Source organism: Syngnathus scovelli, chromosome 19 (genome assembly GCF_024217435.2).
Source record: "Syngnathus scovelli strain Florida chromosome 19, RoL_Ssco_1.2, whole genome shotgun sequence".
In the NCBI taxonomy this organism is placed as follows: Eukaryota; Metazoa; Chordata; class Actinopteri; order Syngnathiformes; family Syngnathidae; genus Syngnathus; species Syngnathus scovelli.
In genome coordinates, this window is record NC_090865.1 from 4,431,176 (window position 1) to 4,449,101 (window position 17,926).

The 17,926-nt window shown below is 44.4% G+C and overlaps 2 protein-coding genes across 6 annotated transcripts in view; one reads left to right on the forward strand and one right to left on the reverse strand.

Moving 5' to 3' along the window:
• The first annotated feature begins 2,945 nt into the window (after nt 1-2,945).
• Nucleotides 2,946-17,926, forward strand: part of LOC125987233 (tissue alpha-L-fucosidase) — a 57,411-nt gene continuing 42,430 nt past the window's right edge. For all 3 annotated transcript variants that reach the window (XR_011085781.1, XM_049751480.2, XM_068648900.1), the window contains exons 1-8: nt 2,946-3,428; nt 3,517-3,651; nt 3,743-3,880; nt 3,957-4,062; nt 4,142-4,342; nt 4,411-4,601; nt 4,683-4,782; nt 4,867-5,018. Coding sequence is in view for 2 of the 3 variants with exons in the window: in XM_049751480.2 (XP_049607437.1) it covers nt 3,088-3,428; nt 3,517-3,651; nt 3,743-3,880; nt 3,957-4,062; nt 4,142-4,342; nt 4,411-4,601; nt 4,683-4,782; nt 4,867-5,001 (1,347 nt within the window). In the remaining variant the exon portion in view is untranslated. The remainder of the gene's footprint in view (nt 3,429-3,516; nt 3,652-3,742; nt 3,881-3,956; nt 4,063-4,141; nt 4,343-4,410; nt 4,602-4,682; nt 4,783-4,866; nt 5,019-17,926) is intronic.
• Nucleotides 5,536-17,926, reverse strand: part of dlgap3 (discs, large (Drosophila) homolog-associated protein 3) — a 53,152-nt gene continuing 40,761 nt past the window's right edge. The window contains exons 3-13 of one of the 3 annotated variants that reach the window (XM_049751401.2): nt 16,207-17,378; nt 14,684-14,889; nt 14,283-14,385; nt 13,988-14,204; nt 12,809-13,308; nt 12,094-12,188; nt 11,273-11,492; nt 10,879-11,173; nt 10,690-10,781; nt 10,215-10,361; nt 5,536-9,823 (exon numbers count right to left, since the gene is read on the reverse strand). In XM_049751401.2, coding sequence (XP_049607358.1) covers nt 9,518-9,823; nt 10,215-10,361; nt 10,690-10,781; nt 10,879-11,173; nt 11,273-11,492; nt 12,094-12,188; nt 12,809-13,308; nt 13,988-14,204; nt 14,283-14,385; nt 14,684-14,889; nt 16,207-17,304 — 3,279 coding nt within the window. In that variant the 5' untranslated portion in view covers nt 17,305-17,378 and the 3' untranslated portion in view covers nt 5,536-9,517. Of the gene's footprint in view, nt 10,362-10,689; nt 10,782-10,878; nt 11,174-11,272; nt 11,493-12,093; nt 12,189-12,808; nt 13,327-13,987; nt 14,205-14,282; nt 14,386-14,683; nt 14,890-16,206; nt 17,379-17,926 lie in introns of all 3 variants that reach the window. The other 2 variants (XM_049751399.2, XM_068648899.1) reach the window with 2 other exon arrangements.

Sequence of the window (17,926 nt, forward strand, 5' to 3'; positions counted from 1 at the left end):
ATCAATATGCCTGTATGTTCCTAATATTTGTTATTGTACATTAAATGTCTATTTTACTTACTTGTATCTACAATTGTGTGATTATTTAATAAACAGAATGAAGTGTCAAGGACAGAAGGAAAATTAAACAATTTTTATTGATAATAATAGCACCAAATGCCGTGTAGTACCAAAACCTACCCGAGGAGGGCGGAAATGTGCCAAACAAGCAAACCAAAGAAGAAGAGCTTTATTTACCACTCGCTTACGTTTTCGGTTTAAGCTAGATTCCATCAAAACAAAGGACGCAAAGGGCCTAAAAAAGATAAATTTGTCACGTTTTCCTCCAGCGAGGGTCTTGTACCACACGGGGGGCTCATGGGCAAGTCGCGGGACTTGAGCGAGTATGAGAGGGGCCTGATTGTAGGCGCCCGAAGCGCCGGTTGCAGCATCTCGCAAACTGTCAACCGGTTGGGCTTCTCCAAGACAGCCGTGTCCCGGGTCTACAAGGACTGGTGCTGCAAGAAGAAGACCTCCAGCGAGCGGAGAGCTTGCGGGAGGAAACGCCTCGTCGACGAGACGGGCGAGAAGCGGATGGAGAGAGTCGTGGAGGCCAACAACCAAGCCACCATCGAGGAGATCCAGACGTTGTACAATTTTAACGTGGAGAAGCCCATCTCCATCACGACCACCCAGAGGGTCTTGAAGCGACTGGGCTACACCCGGGGGTCCACCTACCGGAGTGACACCGTGGAGAACTCGCCCTCGCAAACGGACCACGTCACAGAAGCGGTCGCATGTAGGAAAAGTCTGCATCCTTCTCGTCAAGACAGAGGAACCGTGACTGCTAGTGTGACTGTCCCCGTGGTTGGGGCAACCAAAGCGGGCTTAGAATGCTCGTGAGGCTCCACCTGGACCTCGAAGACCACCAGTGCCTGTGGCCATGCACTTTTTTGCACTATTCTCCATCACTAATGTTTATTTTTTACATTAGAACTTTCATGCAATCACATTGTTTTGCACGTGTCTTACATTTATTTCACTGGCAGCATTATTTATATTGTTTATGCACTCATTTGTCTTCTGGAGCATTTGCATAGAGTGGTTTGAGTCACCCCACCACTAAAATATTGAAGTCATACACCCGTAGCACATTTATGACAGTATTAAAAATATATTGATTTAAAAAATATGAGGTCACTGCAATACCAAATGAAACTTGAAAGCTGCAGTGGGAAGCCTTCAGAAAGCACTTTATGTCCATCCATATGATGATGTGATTTTGATTTATTATTTTGTTTCACGCTACAACTATTGCATCTGTTTGCAGCGTGCGGTACATTTCAATAGTTTTGTTTGTGAGTAGACCTTTAAAAAATACAAATACTGTCTGAATGTAAGTATTGACTGGATTTTGCCTCACACCCAGCCATGATGTAAATGAAGAACATCTTTAAAGCGTTTTTAAGTTGGATATAAATAGCATACTTTGCTGCACTATTTTCTTTAAGTCTAGTTTATTTGAATTGACTTTGATTTTTTTATTCACGATTCCTCTTACACCAATAATAATAAAAATGTTTCCAAATGTGTTAAAAGGTTGTGTTGATTGTTAGTATCTGTGTAGTAGTACCTTAAGCTGCCGCAAGAGGGCGTTAGTGAATCCATAGTACAACAAAGCTACACCATCGAGGAAGATAGTGTGGGTTCTTGCAAATAAAAGTGAGAGCTCAGCTTACTTGCACCAAAACAAGAGTGACAAGGTGGGCAAAAGAGGACCTTACGGTGCCTCCCAGTTCAGGATTTGGACCCAGACGGCAAATGGGCAAGTCGCGGGACTTAAGCGATTTTGAGCGGGGCCTCATTGTTGGTGTCCGGAGCGCTGGCCGCAGCATCTCAGAAACGGTCAGCCAGTTGGGCTTCTCCAAGACCGCCGTGTCCCGAGTGTACAGGGACTGGTGCTCCAAAAAGAAGACCTGTAGCGAGCGGGGTCGCTGCAGGAAGCCCTTTGTGGATGAGCTGGGAGAGAAGCAAATGGAGCGAGTGGTGGAGGCCAACAACCAGGCTTCCCTCACGGAGATCCAGAGGTTGTACAACTGCACTGCAGTTAAGCCCATTTCTATCAAAACTACCCAGCGGGTCTTGAAGCGGCTGGGCTACACATGGAAGACTTCCCGACGAGACTCGGCGTCCCGGACGGGCAAAGGCAAGAGGGCCTCTGACGAGGGCTCGTTGTTTCAGAAAAAGGATAAATGGGCTTCTGATTTGACCCACAATAAGAACACTCGTCCGGAAACGAGTAATCAAGTACAGGATTGTTTGCAAGATGGAGCCACCGTGAGTTCCATGGAGACCTTGGAGCGACCCTCACGGGATCAGGCTGTTCGTGAGAAATGCGGCCATCCAGACCACTGAAGACAACTATTTTTGTTACTATTCCCCCTCCCCCCTACTACTACTGGAGATGTATTTTTACTTTAGAACACGATTTATGGTTTGACAGAAGACAATAAAATATTGATTGCATGGAAAATAAAATGTGATTGATTAAATACTTGTGTGTGTGATGAGGGGAAAAATTGTTTGACGCAAACGAAATAAACAATAGCGACAAATAAATTTCCGACGTCATTAAGGATTAAAGTAAATTATTTTAAGCAGGAGAAGAAATATTGGTCAGTGCATGTACAACGATTTTCTTCAAACACTTTAAAATACTTGGGAGATGTAATCCGCGAAGTATATCTTAAAATAGTTATATGATTGTTTCAGTATTTATCTGTGAATTGCAATGGTAGCGAGTAACAAATTGCAAATAATTGTTACTGTACTTAAGTAGCATTTTCAGATATTTACAGGAGTATTGCATATTTTCTGATGACGCTTGTAATTGCTTTTAATAGGAGCGCATAACACAAATCTTTGTCCTACAGCTCGCCAGAGGGCGCTCGTTCCTTTTGAATGCCATTGTAGTGTGGAAGTCACATGACTTCCTGGGACCGCGTGATTCAGAACCATAACAATGATCAACGTGCAAATGTAACGCTGCAATAAGCGTTTAAGTTAGTCTTAAATCATTGAAGTGCAGATATTTTAACAAATGCCGCCATGATCTTGTTAACTTTTGTCCTTTTACTCGTCACTTTCACGTGCGGAGCTCGCTACTCTGCAGACTGGACGAGTCTGGACGCCCGTCCTCTCCCCTCCTGGTATGGTGAGGCAAAAGTGGGCATCTTCATCCACTGGGGAGTTTTTTCCGTACCTGGTTTTGACAGCGAGTGGTTCTGGTGGCACTGGCAAGGTGAAAAACCTCCTGATCCCAAATGTGTTGCTTATATGGACAACAATTACCCGCCTGGGTTCAGCTATCCAGAATTTGCACCCCAGTTTAATGCACAGTTTTTTAAGCCGGAAGAGTGGGCGGATATATTCAATGCTTCTGGAGCAAAGTGAGTTTTTTTTTTTGTGTGCACAAGAGGGACTCCTTGCAGTCCAGATTAATTTGATGACATTGTTCTTTATGTCCTTTCAATCTAGATATGTGGTCTTGACAGCCAAACATCATGAAGGTTTTACAAACTGGCAATCTCCCAACTCTTGGAACTGGAATTCTGTCGATACCGGTCCGCACAGAGACCTCGTCGGAGACCTGGGGGAGGCTGTGCGGAACCGGTGTGTGTTCTATGTGTTTCAACAAAATTCAAGACTAACGCTACTGTAGTTTTATGATTCTTGTCTTTTATGTGGTTATTTCCATATCTAGGTCGCTGCACTTTGGACTCTACAATTCCCTTTACGAATGGTTCCACCCTCTTTACCTGAAGGACAAGCAGAATGGATTCAAAACTCAGGAGTTTGTGCTTCACAAATTATTACCGGAGTTGTATAATATGGTTGTGAGGTGACTTACATCTTTCTTTTCATTTGCTATAAATGAACGCAGAAGCCTTTAGTAAATTTCTGCATCCTGCTTGCAGGTACAGACCTGAAGTGATCTGGTCTGATGGAGACTGGGAAGCGCCTGACACATATTGGAATTCCACGCAGTTCCTTGCCTGGCTCTACAATGATAGCCCTGTTAAAGTATGCACCATTATCAAGCCGTAACTGCAGTTTTTTTATTATTTTTTTATTTCTCCAACTAATGTAATGTGTTTCTTAGGATACAGTGGTGACCAATGACAGATGGGGAGCCGGCTGTGCATGTAAACATGGAGGTTACTACAACTGTGAAGACAAATATACACCAGGTCAGCTGCCCTCGCATAAGTGGGAGAAATGCACGTCTGTGGACAAGTTATCTTGGGGTTACCGTAGGAACATGAAGATGAGTGACTTGATGGACCTGCCTACCATCATAGAGGTGATTCAATTCAAGTCAAAGAAATAATCAGTCGTAAAACTGACTTTTTTTATTTGTTCGCTGCTCAGGATCTGGTTCACACTGTGGCGCTGGGGGGTAACTACCTCCTAAATGTGGGCCCTACCCCCGACGGAATGATCCCAGTTGTGTTTGAGGAGCGGCTGAGGGGAGTCGGGGCTTGGCTTGAAGTCAATGGGGAGGCTGTCTACTCCTCGGAACCTTGGAGGGTTCAGATGGAAAACAGCTCCGTGCCAGTATGGTAGGTCATTTTAGATGCTTTTGTTTGTTAAGCTCCTGCTTGATTTTTTTCTGATGCAGTGACGGTTTGTTGGTGTTTTAGGTATACATCTAAAGGGGACAGCATTTATGCCATCTTGACGAGAAAGCCCCCCAAGCCCACTGTGCAGCTTTTGGAACCCAAAACATCAGCCAACACCAAGGTATTATATTAAAGTCCACCACGTTCAAGATTTGACAAGAAGCCTTTTTTTTTTTTAAATCGCACATTGTTGACTGTCAACCAGGTGATGTTGTTGGGGAACCTGCTGCCTTTATCTTGGTCACCTATCAAACCAAATGCCGGCCTTATGATTGTTTTACCTGAACTCGCCGACACGGCAGGAAAAGCCTGGACCCTCAAACTTGATGGTGTCAAGTGAACGTTCAACATTGCAAGGTACGACCTTTAAAATGTACAGATTTAAAGAGACATTTTATGTTTGGCTCTACATTACATTAGAAATAATAATTTAATTATATTTTTTTGTCTTGATGCATGTTAACAAATCACCGCCACCCCCAAAAAAAAATAAGAATGTAATTTTGTTTTCCCCCTTCACTAGAAACACAAAAACATTAAAGCCATTCAAAAAGCCATTTTATGTTTGACTCCACATTCTAAATAATAATTTAATAATAATTTTTGATTTGTTGCATGGTAACAAATCCCCCCCCAAAAAATAATAATGCAATTTTGTTTTCCCCCTTTACTAGAAACACACAAACATTAAAGCTATTCAAAAAGCCATTTTATGTTTGACTCCACATTACAAATAATAATTTAATAATAATTTTTGCCTTGTTGCATATTAACAAATCACTCCCCCCCCAAAAAATGAAATGAGTGCAATTTTGTTTTCCCACTTTACTAGAAAGACAAACACATTAAATAAAGACAAAGGAGACACAAGAGCCTTGTTTAACTGGCTAAAATAGCTTTATAGTAATCATCATATTAATAGTAATAATATTAGCCTTTAGAAAATGTTTTGACCGCGTTACATTCTGTGTTGAGGGGTAAACCACGTCACAGTGTGCCATCTCTCTGGGGCTTTCAGACGTGCTCCTTGAACACACCCGGAGCCATGTTTTTTTTTTTTTTTTTTACAGTAAATAATACAAAATGGTATGTACACAATGAGACCCACAACACAACAAACAGAACCATGAACCATGATCCCCGACCAAGTCACCGTGGTGTTTCTCAAGCATGCATCTTCTCTCTCCATCTTCTCTCAGACATTTATATCTTAATGGTATTGCTATATGTGCTAGTCATTTCTTTTTCAAATGACAACAACAACAAAAAGAATGTTTCTATGTACACTATGTTGTCTTGGCACTGTATGACAACAGAAGAATAGGAAAAAAAAAAAACCCGTCCGGCGTTTCGGGGCGACATGATGGAACGAGGGCAGAGGACATTTTTCGCTTTTGCTACATTATATCGTGGACTAACATCGGGAAGCTCCGCCTTTAAATTCACAAGAGAACGCACTCATGTTTGACTCGTCCCTCTTTTGTGATCTCCTGGTGGTCCGTCGTCGATCCCAGAGAGAAAATACAGTTTGTCTTCCCAGAGTTCTTTTGTTGTCCATCATCCTAGCAGCGCTTTTTAAGACATGTCCTAACACATTAAGCTAGTTATCGTACACAAGACTCACGCCTCGTTATATAGAATAATAAGTTCATAAGAATGACAGCAGTGGTTATTGTTACCCCCCCCTCCCCATTTTTTAATGGCGATAACCACACTACAACTAATAATCATATTGTAGTAACAATATATGTGATATTGAGTAGAGCAATGTCCGTTGGCAACACGTATTTACATTTTTTTTGTAAACAAAAGAGTGGCAGGGTGTGATCGTTTTGTTCCAACGTTACAGTGTTGATAATATCTCAGTGCTAAAGGCACATTGGAGTTTCAGTTACATGTCTCTTGGCTGCTCTGTGGATTAGAACACAATGATGTTTGCGTGTCCCAATTGTGCAATCAATACAATAATGAGGAGCCTAAACTAAAAGGCAATTTTGGGGTAGCGATTATTTGTTAGCAATGCTTCATTTGTGAGCCCGGTTTTGAAATTTGGTCGGCATTAAAATGACAATTTTCAAAACTGTATTCCAGTATTAAGGCGCGCTGTCAATTTAAGTGCGCTTTATAATCTGAAAAATATGTTATAAATTAATATAAGGACAACAAAGTAAATTGAAATCAGCACACCCTCAAAAAAAAACATCTGACCAATCAGAGCAGCCTCTTAGAAATGTCCACCTAAAACTCAAATCTGCAAGACCCCTCGGGTTCAACAGATGCGGTCTTCCCTCTTGTTGCGCCTACTCTGGCGCTCTCCCGGTACCATAATTTTAAAAAAACACTCTCTTGTGTTTTGTTCTTTTTTTTTGTTTTTTTTGTTTTTTGAACGGTTGTGTCAGTGTATAGAGAATCCCCTGAGGACAGAGGCCCGGCCGGGTCACAAAGGCTGAGGTACTCGGGGGTTGTTCGTCTGGCTCTGAATGTTTTGCACGTTTCGGAAGAGGTGACAGGTGTTTTGTGGCATCCAGTCAGTGTGTTGCTGCGTGATATTTATAGCGAGGGTCCTTGCACTCAGAGTGGAGTAGGTGACATTAAAAAGAAAAAAAATGCAAAGCTATACGTGAGTCACTCAACTCCGCCACTTGAGAATTAAAGAAGTTGCTACTGTGGATAAATACTTGTTGAATCCTCGCCATGAAAAGACCAGTCAGGAGTCCTTCACAGTGCAGTAAGAGTATAAAAAAAAAAAAAGCAGGTCTTTGTGCTTTGTTTGATGAGCCACTCAGATGTTGTCAACATAACGTCCCGCTTTTTTTGCCACCAAAATTAAGCATTTCTGTACAAAGATTTTTAAAGCTACAAAATTAGCTCTCGTCGGCAGGCTAATTCATCTCTTTCAAAACATGCAGTGCCAACACAAAGTATTCCAGAAAGAGTCCAAGTGAAGGATGGGAAATTTCTCTCTGAAGGTAATCTCAGAAATTCTATGTACACACCGCACGTAACGTTACACGTTGTAAACTTGAACAGTAACCACCACGCATAGCTGGTTAGGCACATGTCGTTGGTTCTAAAGCGGAAATAAGACGAGAGAGTATATGTCATTGAAGCTCCAAAGGATTTGACTTGGCAACTAACATATATATATATATATATATATATATATATATATTTTACCCTGTGAACCTGACCCAGCACTCAGAAAATCTTTTCACATGTGCCACACAGCAGTAACATCACACAAGTCTATGGAATAATAATAATTAATGATAATACAGTGGTATTTCACATTTTGATATAGGCCTTTGTGTACACTGTACTCAATAGTCTCTATCTATAAATGTAGATTATATTATAAAATATACATCTCCTGTTAAAATATTTGCCAGATTCCATTGCGATATTAGGAGAAAAGAAAATCATGCGAATGGCTGAATTTCATTGGTCTCCATCATTTCTCTCGCCGCATTCACATAAAGCCTTGTACAAAACGTCCATATAAAATATTGAAATCAAAAGTGTGTTGCAGTTGTTTCTTTTTTTTTTTTATTTTTTATGTGGGTGAACACAATTATTAAAAGTCATGCTACAGTGCTGCGCTTCCTACTCAAGATCCATAAATTGAATTCACTCGCAAATAGTTGCGAGTTTTCATCTTGTGACCACCAAAATTGAGATATGTCATTTTTGCTTTTAATTAAGTCAATATTTGCCAAGAGCTACGTTACGTGGCGGAAAAACAACATATTCCGTGATCGGTTTGTGTCATGAGGGCATCTTATTAAATTCAAACTACATTCTGCTGTTAGATCCTAAATTGACCACTTAGTGGTGCTATAATCTCACATTTCAATGGACCCCCCCCCCACCCCTTTATCTCAGTGGAGTCCTGAGAAGCCACTTCAGCCAATCAAACTTAACTATTTTTATCCTCTCTTGCTGTCAGGCTCTGATGCTACCCTGCAATTGCTTAATCTGGGAAAAATGAGTGTGCACAGGGTAGCAAGTGTTCATTCAAGAAAACCTCACGATGAACGTTCAAAGAGGTGTGGGCCAAAACCAAAAATCATAGTATTATCAAATATTTTTAAATATTGCAAGTCTTAATTAGCACATTTGTACGGTTGTTGTTGTTTTTCCAAGTGTGTTCCAATTTTGCATGAATGATGATAAAGCAAATCAAAAATAACAGGAAGTGCTTTGTGATCTGATTCTAAGAAGATGGTGGCTGCTTCGTATAATAAGAGCGAACCATGTTTCATTTTCCGTACTGGCAGTGTCAGTGAAGAGAATGGATACATGTTACTGGGAATGGAACACCCCACGAATGGAGAGTGTTTTCCCCCTTCAGGGGTGGCAACAGGAATTCAAATATGTGAAGTCTCATCATCTCCTGTCGTCGAGGTTTTGTGCCTGTTGAGCCCTTTTATTTTTCAGTGAACATGACCGGGCATGCTACCAACTAGTGCCAAAGCCTCAGCAAATCACCGTTGCAAAAAAAGTTTCTTGTCGTCAGCCCTAAAATTAAATTAAATGAAATATAAATAAATAAATAAATAAATAAATAAATAAATAAATAAATAAAAATAGTCTTGATGTGGAAAAAAGGCGATAATTTATATCTGTTAGCTCCTCTACTTTTTTTCATTTTAGGCCTCTGTGTCAGTAATATGTGCAATTTTCAAGACACGCAAATGGCTGTTACTGCTTGAGAACTGAATTAAGAGTAATGGGAAAGTGTATTTATGGAAATGCTCTAGTCTAGGAGGAAGCGGAGTATTTAGTTATGACCTGGAGATAATCCGGATCTGCCAAGGACTTGGTTGCTGGTCAGGGTGACGTGGCTCAGGGGGATTTCAGAGTCGAGTCTGGGCTTCGGGAATGTAGATCTCGATACTGTCTGCGCTCTCTGTGGCTGAATTCTGCCTGAAGGAGGCGGTACGCTTGGTTTGCAGCAGCCTCCTTCTCGCTTCTGTCCTCTGACGTTCAACGAGGTCCAGGGACTTCTCCCTCATGGGTAGGGTGTGCCCCCCTACACGAGGTACCACCAGGCCCCCTGACCCGCCTCCGCCGCCTCCATCCGCGACGCTATCCGCACGGAGGCTGCCACTCACCCCGCCAGCTGGCTTCTTTGGTAAGGGAGGAGGAAGCTTCTTATCCTCCTATAGCCCAACGAAGGTGATAATGGGATACATAGTTTTGTTTGGTTGGATGGATTGAAAGAATTCAGGTAGTGCATTCATTGGGTAAAGAAAAGGAACAATGTGGGAAGAACGTGAATGGTCAATGACAATGTGAAGGAAAAAGAGGAAAAGAGAAACAATGGTTAGTTCTGTCACGATGAGGTGGAATTTAGTGAATGAGCACCTGGAATGTTCTAGAGAAGATGTCCTCCTGTTATATAGACTACATTTGGTACTCAGTTCAGTTCTCATTGTGATTTCGCATTCTCTCAGTATGTGACGGGATTGAGGACATCTGCGGTAGTCTTCTGCACATAGCCAGTTTTGCTCTGGGAGAGAACTGAAGGGAACCCATGGTTGTTTGGCTCACCTTCTTTTCAGAGGGGAGTTTCCAGCCAGATTCTTTGAGCCTCTGGAGATCTTGAAACTTGACCCGGATGTCTTCTATGTTGAGCTGAAGTAGGTCCCACAAGCCTGCTAGGTCCTGAGAGGTGGGCTGGGGGTAACAAGACGGGTCCTGGAGTGGGTGATGAGACAAGATACATGTTAAATGGATTAAATATTTATGCAAGACGTAAACATCAGCAAGTCTCGAGGCATATGTTCAACCAAGCCCATCAAATATTAATTCCGGACGGAAGAAGTTATTGATGGCATCACTAGATAAAGCGTACTGCTCAATTGTTCTGCAAGTATCAAGTGATGGCTTTTTTTTTTGAAGAAAGACCGCCCTCAAAAAGTTCTCTATAAGAAGAATTATGATGTGAATCAGAAGACTCCATCTTGTGTTCAACCACCGCTGTAATGTTTTAGTCATGACTTCTCATGCAATCACACAAACTCACCACATTTTGTTGGCAGAGGCGGAAGAACTGCTGAACCTTCTGAGACATGAGCATCTGTGCACTGCCAACTGCGTTGCGAATCAACTCTAGAACTGGAAATAGTTGGGGGAAAAAACAAAAAGAAGTTGAAGACAGAAATTGTTTATTGCACTGATCTCAAAAGCAACCCCCCGTCCTTTGCAAACTTACTCTCCTCAGGGAGTTCATTCTCCTCCGCCTCCCTCTCCATGTTCTGGCACCAGCCCTCCATCCTCTCCACTTCCGTCTGCAGGAGGCGCAAGAAGAATTCGCCGTCCCTCATGCAGGGGGAGGCTCGACCCGAGTCGGGCAGGCTGCGGGGACCCTCTAAGGAGGGTGTCCCAGCCCACGCTCGCTCCGATGTGAGGGGGAGTGGCGAGTGAGAACGGGGAGGAAGGTGCTGATGCTGGTGCGACCGTGGGTCTCCTGGACAAGCTTCTGTGGTGTACCCGCTCTGGATAAAGTCCTGAAACGATGACACCAATAAGGGGCAGTTTTGGGACGATCCCATTAAGCCCCTCAAATGACCTTTGGGGTGACCTAATTTGGCGAAACGACCACATACCTCTCGATAGGCCCATTGTCCCTGTGTATGGACAGTGCGGTGGCATTCCGTGTACTGGCCAGCTGACTCCGGTTCCGATGAATGGCGTTGGAAGGAGCAACCAAACTGGAGACTCTTATCCTGCGTTGGCACGGCAACGCTGAGCCCCGGGAAGCCCTCAGGGTCCAGGTCGGCCTGCACGCTCGCCGTCACGCTGTTGGAGCGCTTGAAACGGGCCCGTCTGTGACACGGGGAAGTCACAGCAAGCCCAAAAGCCATCCGTTACGCACTGCCATCGCACGACTCCATTTCTTTGCTTATCCCTTCTGGGTAATTTATGCGGTGAGCATCACACTGCAACTCAATACCACTTTCTCACTAAGTCCTGTTAAATCATCTGGCATATGACAAACGAGTCAACGGACGTTGTCGTAGAATTTACATTTCCTTTTCTCGTCCATAACAGTTTGAGGTGTGACACTCAATGACAATGGGACACCGCTCAGTCTCTAGTGTGAGATACTGCTTACGTGTGAATCTGACCAAAGGCTTCGAGGCCAAGGCACACACGAAACCGTAACAGTAGGGGTGCACGCTAATGGTTGGAAAAAACGAAAGGTGTTACAGACTTCACGCTGTGACGTCTGATGAAATGTAAAATAGAATCTTTTGGCGAAATCAACCAAAGGTGTTTGCGCTGTTGGGGGTCCTGACGAAATTAAAGGCTTTTGTAAATTATGATGAATACATATTTCGGGGACTAAATATAGTTTAGTACATTTATAGTTTGCACTTATTTAAATGTCACGTATAAGCAGTCGGTAAGAATAATTGAATATTACCTTTTGTCATCTTCCACCTGTACTCCAATCGAATGAACCTCTGTTAGCGCTTTGCCATCTGCATCTGAATCTGACAGAGTCTCTGAACTGTCCACCTGGAATAAGGAAGAAAGACCAATTCATTCCCCGCTACCCCTTTATCTAAAATCCTTCACCTTATCGACTTTTTTGTAGTTATGTTTGTATTGCCGTTATTGCCCAATCAGAATCGAACCATGTTAAATTCTTTAGTTGACTGACATGGCGTGATGATGATATAGAAGACAGGACACCATCGAAGGCCCAGGTATTTTGTGATCACGTGTCATGCTAATGAAAAATATGTTCTAAAAAAAGGTCGGATATGAGTCAGCCAAAAATGTGTGCTCGGTATGCATCATAAGTAAATTCCGATCTGGGAATGACAAACACAGCTGCCAAGCCAGACGCCGATCTAATCAGTCATCTCGTTTCTCTCTTGGCAAGAAAGCAACAGAATGTTTCCCTAGCGTCTGAGGTCATTGTACTTGGAGAGTACTGTCATGCATGTCATGTTTGTAATAATTCAGTGGAGTTAGTTACCTAATCCACTGATAAATGAGATTTGTTTTTTGTAATTGCGAGTCTCCCATAAAAATACTTCAGCCGATGCAAAACGTTTGAAAACGGTTTCTCTCTCTTAAATAAACTGGTGTTGCCGGTAATACACTATCATGAAGACATATTTGTTCCTCACCTGCACAGCGATAGACGGCCTCCACTTCCTTCCACTGCATCCATCATCCTGCCCTCCAGCTTTACTCAAAACAATGCTGTTCTGCGGCAGAGAGACCGATTTCCCCAGGCTCCCCCCAACCCGACTTTCCCTCTCCCTGGCTGGCCTCGGCGGTCCCTCTAGCAAACTATCAGCCGAGCTGCTGTGTTTGGCCCGCACGCCAACTCCTGGACCTCCTCCATAGGGCACCATTTCCCGCGAGCCCCTGATCCCTCCATCCAGGCTCTCTGCTGAGTTACTGTGCTGCCGGGATCGCCCCGGGCCTGTGGCGGTGTAGTAGCCAACTCTGGAAGAGCGTCCCGAAGGTCCGTCGGCGCAGCCCAGGTCCACTGAGTTACTGTGCAGTTTGGGTCGCCCGTGGCTGCTCTGGTAGTAAGCGTCCTGGGTGGACTCGGTGCTGCTCTGGGCTCTCACTGATAGCGAAGACTTGGACATGCGAGGTGGAAGTGGGGGAGGAGCACCTTTGCGATAAGGAAAGACTGAAGTGTCAGAGAAGTGGGAGAGAGGGAGACAGAGGCATAGTTGGGTTGTTGAGAGAAAAAGGGGGCAGGGATGGATACTTACAAAAGGGACAGACTAGAAGAATTAGGGGACGGAAACGGAGTATTGAGGATTTGAAAGGCGATAAATTAGAGGGAGGGAAAAATCGGTGAGAAATTACTCAGAAAGATGAGTGTTGTGAATAAATAAATCCTTTTTCGCACGATCCTAAATGATATGCAAGACTTGACTCTTCCCATGAGCAAGCTGAAGGCTTTAGAAGAAGCAATTTCCTTGGAGATATTAAAATGAGGCCCTCCAACCTTCCCTTGCCCTCCCTTCCGTCTTATTCACCTTAACGGCTTAGTTGAACAGATGCACTCAAATCTCATGAGCGTGCATGGTTGTAAGCAAAGATTGTATTTTGTTTGTCAGGTGAAGGAGATGATTTTTGACAGTGCACAGGCTTTCATTTATTTTGTCAGATTTCCTTGGCTTAACTTGGGATATTTGAGCGTTGCAAATAAGATTGCATTGACAAATTGCAATGGGAAACTAAGTTACGACCGTAACCCAAAGATTACTGCCCTTAAATAAGTATTTACACCCAACCATCATCGGCAGAATCCTCTTGTTGGAGTGAATAGCACAGAAACTTACCAGCTCCTGCCTTGATGCTTCCTTGGGGACCAGACATAGAAAATACAGAGAGACAGTCGTCGTCTTGGGAACAGCCAGCTTGGATGGCGCGGACATAGCTATGGCTACGCGTGCGGAACACCCCTGGGAGATCCAGAGCCTCGACCGCCTGGGACTCCACTTCCCCGAACATGGTCTCGCACACGGCCTCAAACTGTCTGTCCAGGGTGTCTCCCAACTGAAGCAGAGATCTGAATAAGTCAATGCTTCAACAGAGCATGTCCTCAAAATCATCTACACGGTCAGTCACTGTTACCTGCGAGCTGGTCAGCGAGCGAGTGTAACTACGTGAGCGCGCATGGGACTTGGGTGTCGTCCGACTGTTCGGATAGGAGTCCGTACACTGCTTACATGAATACCTGAATTCAAACACAGCCGACTCGTGAGTCATTCCAGAGTTAGAAGACATGGAGATAGTTTACGCAATATAATGTTTGGATTTATTCCGGAATCTTGCTGACTAAATCCTCATCCCATTATCGTGATGATCCTCAACGTTATCGAAATATGACAGACGCATTAAATGTCACAGACAAATGGCAGACTGAGTTCAGCAACAACAGAGCAGCAAAAACAAACACCAAGGCGGCTAAACAGATTGCAGCGTGAATGTGCTGTGTCGGTATTATGCTAAACAGCGCGTATGCCGAGTTTGACCTTTGATCCATGCTGATGGATCGTCTGAAGGCATCCCTCTGAGCGATCAGGGTGGACTTGGGCGAGGCTTTCGGGCTGCTGTCTGAATCGCCGCTGTCATCATCGCCCATGGCTTTGATATAACTTCCACTGCGCATGCGGCGACATGGAATCTCACCTCCACTGTCTGTGCCGCCGTATCCTCCCCCCCAGTCTTCTGAAGGAACCTGAGATGCAATGACATTCACTTGAAAATCAATAATAGCTCTACAAAGGCTCTGAAAATACAATTGTATCTTGTGAGTAGAGTACAAGCTTGTTGACACTGGGGAAGGCGGTCGTTTTATTAGTTAATCAAAGGTCACATGAGTAATTGACAGTATTGCCTTTCTGTTATTGTGGTTAAAAAAAAAACACAAAACGTAGTAGACATGCAGTTCAAAAAAATATTCACCATGAATATGCACAAAAACATGCACGCCAACCTGATCTCAAGAGAATTTAGTTGAAAATGTAATCAGAGTTTATCATCATACCATGTTGGGAACATCACGATTCCTGAAGGAAAATGAAACGAGGAGCACATCAACTGATTACCTGAGTACCTCTTTGGATTTTATGACATCCCACTAAATTCCTTTGAGATCAAGCGGCACATGTACACAAGCGAAAGAGAGAGAAAGCGACCAAGAGAGACTGCGACACAGCGACTTACAGAAAGAGAGAAACTCTGACAGCTGGATAAACACTTGACGCGCGAGAAAGAAAAAAAAAAAAAGGAAGCATCAGTCGCAAGCTGACTGCAACAAAGAAAGGCAGGTAGCCAAGCAGAGCGAAAGACGGACACAAACGTAGAGAGACAAGACAGAAGGAGGTGGCGCATGCCCGGACAGACGTACGAGGTGATGAAAGAGGAGAAAGTGAGAAACAAAGAACGGAAAGGATGAATAACAGGTGGAGAAGACGGATGAGAATCTAATGAGAAAACAAACGCACAATCAAGAGAGGATAATAACAAGACACACAAAAAAAATGATAAGCAATAAAACATACACATACAATTCAGCGCTGTAGCTTTGGCCTACCCCTGAGTGTCTATTTTTAAAGTCTTCCTTTCAAATATGTTTGGGGGTCTAATCTGCCAACCCCCTCTGGTCTTTCACTATCGCTTCCATTTTCTCATCATGCTCTTCTCTTTATTTCGTTATGTCCCAGTAGCAGCCATCACTTTATCTCTTCCCTCAGTTTTGATTCTTATCTCGGCACCCGTATATTTCCCTCCATCAATGTACCTGACACTTTATATCCGTCTTTGTGTCGCTCTTTCTTTATATAATGTCGTTTTTGTCATTCCTTATTGCCAGATCCAGATAAGAATAGAGGGACTTGGGCATTGTTAAAGGCAGGAGGCAAACGTTTTGGAATGTGTATTTGACTGAATTCCCTCAATCAAAAAATTGAAAACATAAAACACTGTTTTTAGATAATGAATCAGCTGATATTCCTAAAAACATTTCACCTCATTCACAGTTCCCCACGCTCACCTGCAGATAATGTAGAGTCCTCTCCTTCAGTTTGTTTTCAATGGGCACCAGAGCTTTGTCATAGCCTCCACCTCCGCCCCGAGAAGGGTATACCTCCCTGGCTTGACTGACTGTCATGGCAGACCACGTGCTCCTTTTTAAGGAGTGACCAGGGTGACCTGTGTGACCGTGGTGTCCACCTCCTTCGCTTCCGGCCAGCGCAATGGTGGTACATGCCATGCATTCCGCAGGGCCTTGCCCATCGCCTCGTTCCTTGGGTCGCTTCATGGTGAGCTCCTGAATGGCTGCATCCAGGCTCTCGTGCCCGCTGGGGTAACCTCTCCTGCCGCCACTCACCAGGAAGCTGCTGTCGGAATCCAGGTTGTCATCGGAGCTCCACCAGCCGGCTGTCCGGCTGCGGTGTCGTCTGCCTGACTCGTGCCGAGAGTCCCCGCTCTTACTGCGTTCTCGAGACTTGTTCCTCCGAGCGGACCGAGACTGGTGGCCGGAGTACTGACCCCCACTGTCTTCCCCTCCGCTCCTGTGACCCCCTCCTCTCTCACCTCGATAGTCCCCGCCTCCTCTTGTGCCATTGTATTCCCGTTTGGAAGGGGCCTCCAAGGAATGGGACTTGGCGAAGAGACGTTGCACCGAGTTTACCAGGTGGCGGATACGTGAGGGACTCTCACTGCGCTGCTCGGCACCTCCGCTAGTGGACCGCTGATACTGAAGTGTGTGGAAGCCATCGGGGTGGAAAGGTACCTGCTTATCAAACTGATCCATGAGGTTCGGAGGGATGCGGTGCATCTTAGCTCCATGACCCGACGACAAGCATTCCTCACACGAGTCAAACGACTGCAGAGGCGGATGCTGGCTGGGGTGCGAGCGAGGGAAGGTGCCCCCACCTGAGTGGCTGTGAGAATGGGAGTGGGAATGGTGTCTCTCCAGCGCCAAAGCCTCAGCCGGACCCCCTGGTGGGTAGTAGTGGCCGTCGTTATGCCCGTGATAATAGTCTCTCCCTGGGCCATCGCAGTCCTCAGGCGGACAGTGACAGGAGCCTCCTCCGCCACCACCAGAGGAATGCTGGGACGAGCTACGGCTGACATGGTACCCTTTCATATGCACCGGGGCGTGGTGGGCCGTCCGGGCAGAAAGGGGGCGCTGTGGGCGTGACAGGGCTGCTAAAGTCTCACCTGCAGGCACACAAAGAAGATAGTCAAGTTTGAAACAGAAAAAAACAATAATTGTTAGTTGTGTGGGAAATTACGTTCCAGAAAAATAAACAAATGGATTTCACAAAGTGATCATCCATCCAACAGACCCTACCAAGCAACCATAGGCAGTTCTTCTCATTTATCTCAATGGCTGCCAGGCTGATAAATCAAGTTTTTCCTCTTTGCTCTCTGCCTCAGCACCTTCCCATTCTTGCGTTCATCCTCTTTTTTTTTATTGTTATATTCATCAGCACTACACTCCAGCGTTGTCTGCCTCATTCCTCCCTCCATGCCCACCGGGGGTCTTGGCACATTTACACCTACATGATTTACAGCAGAGGCAAACAGCATGTTTATTGATCAGCTGCACCCTGCAGAGGCGACAAATGCGGATCCGTTTTTCTTCCCATCATTTTTTTTTTCCCTCTTCAGTCTGTTATAGCTTCATTTTACCGTCCTTGCAATTAACTGGGCTATCATGTTGGAAAAACAAAACTGCAGGAAGTGAAATCGATACATTTAAACAA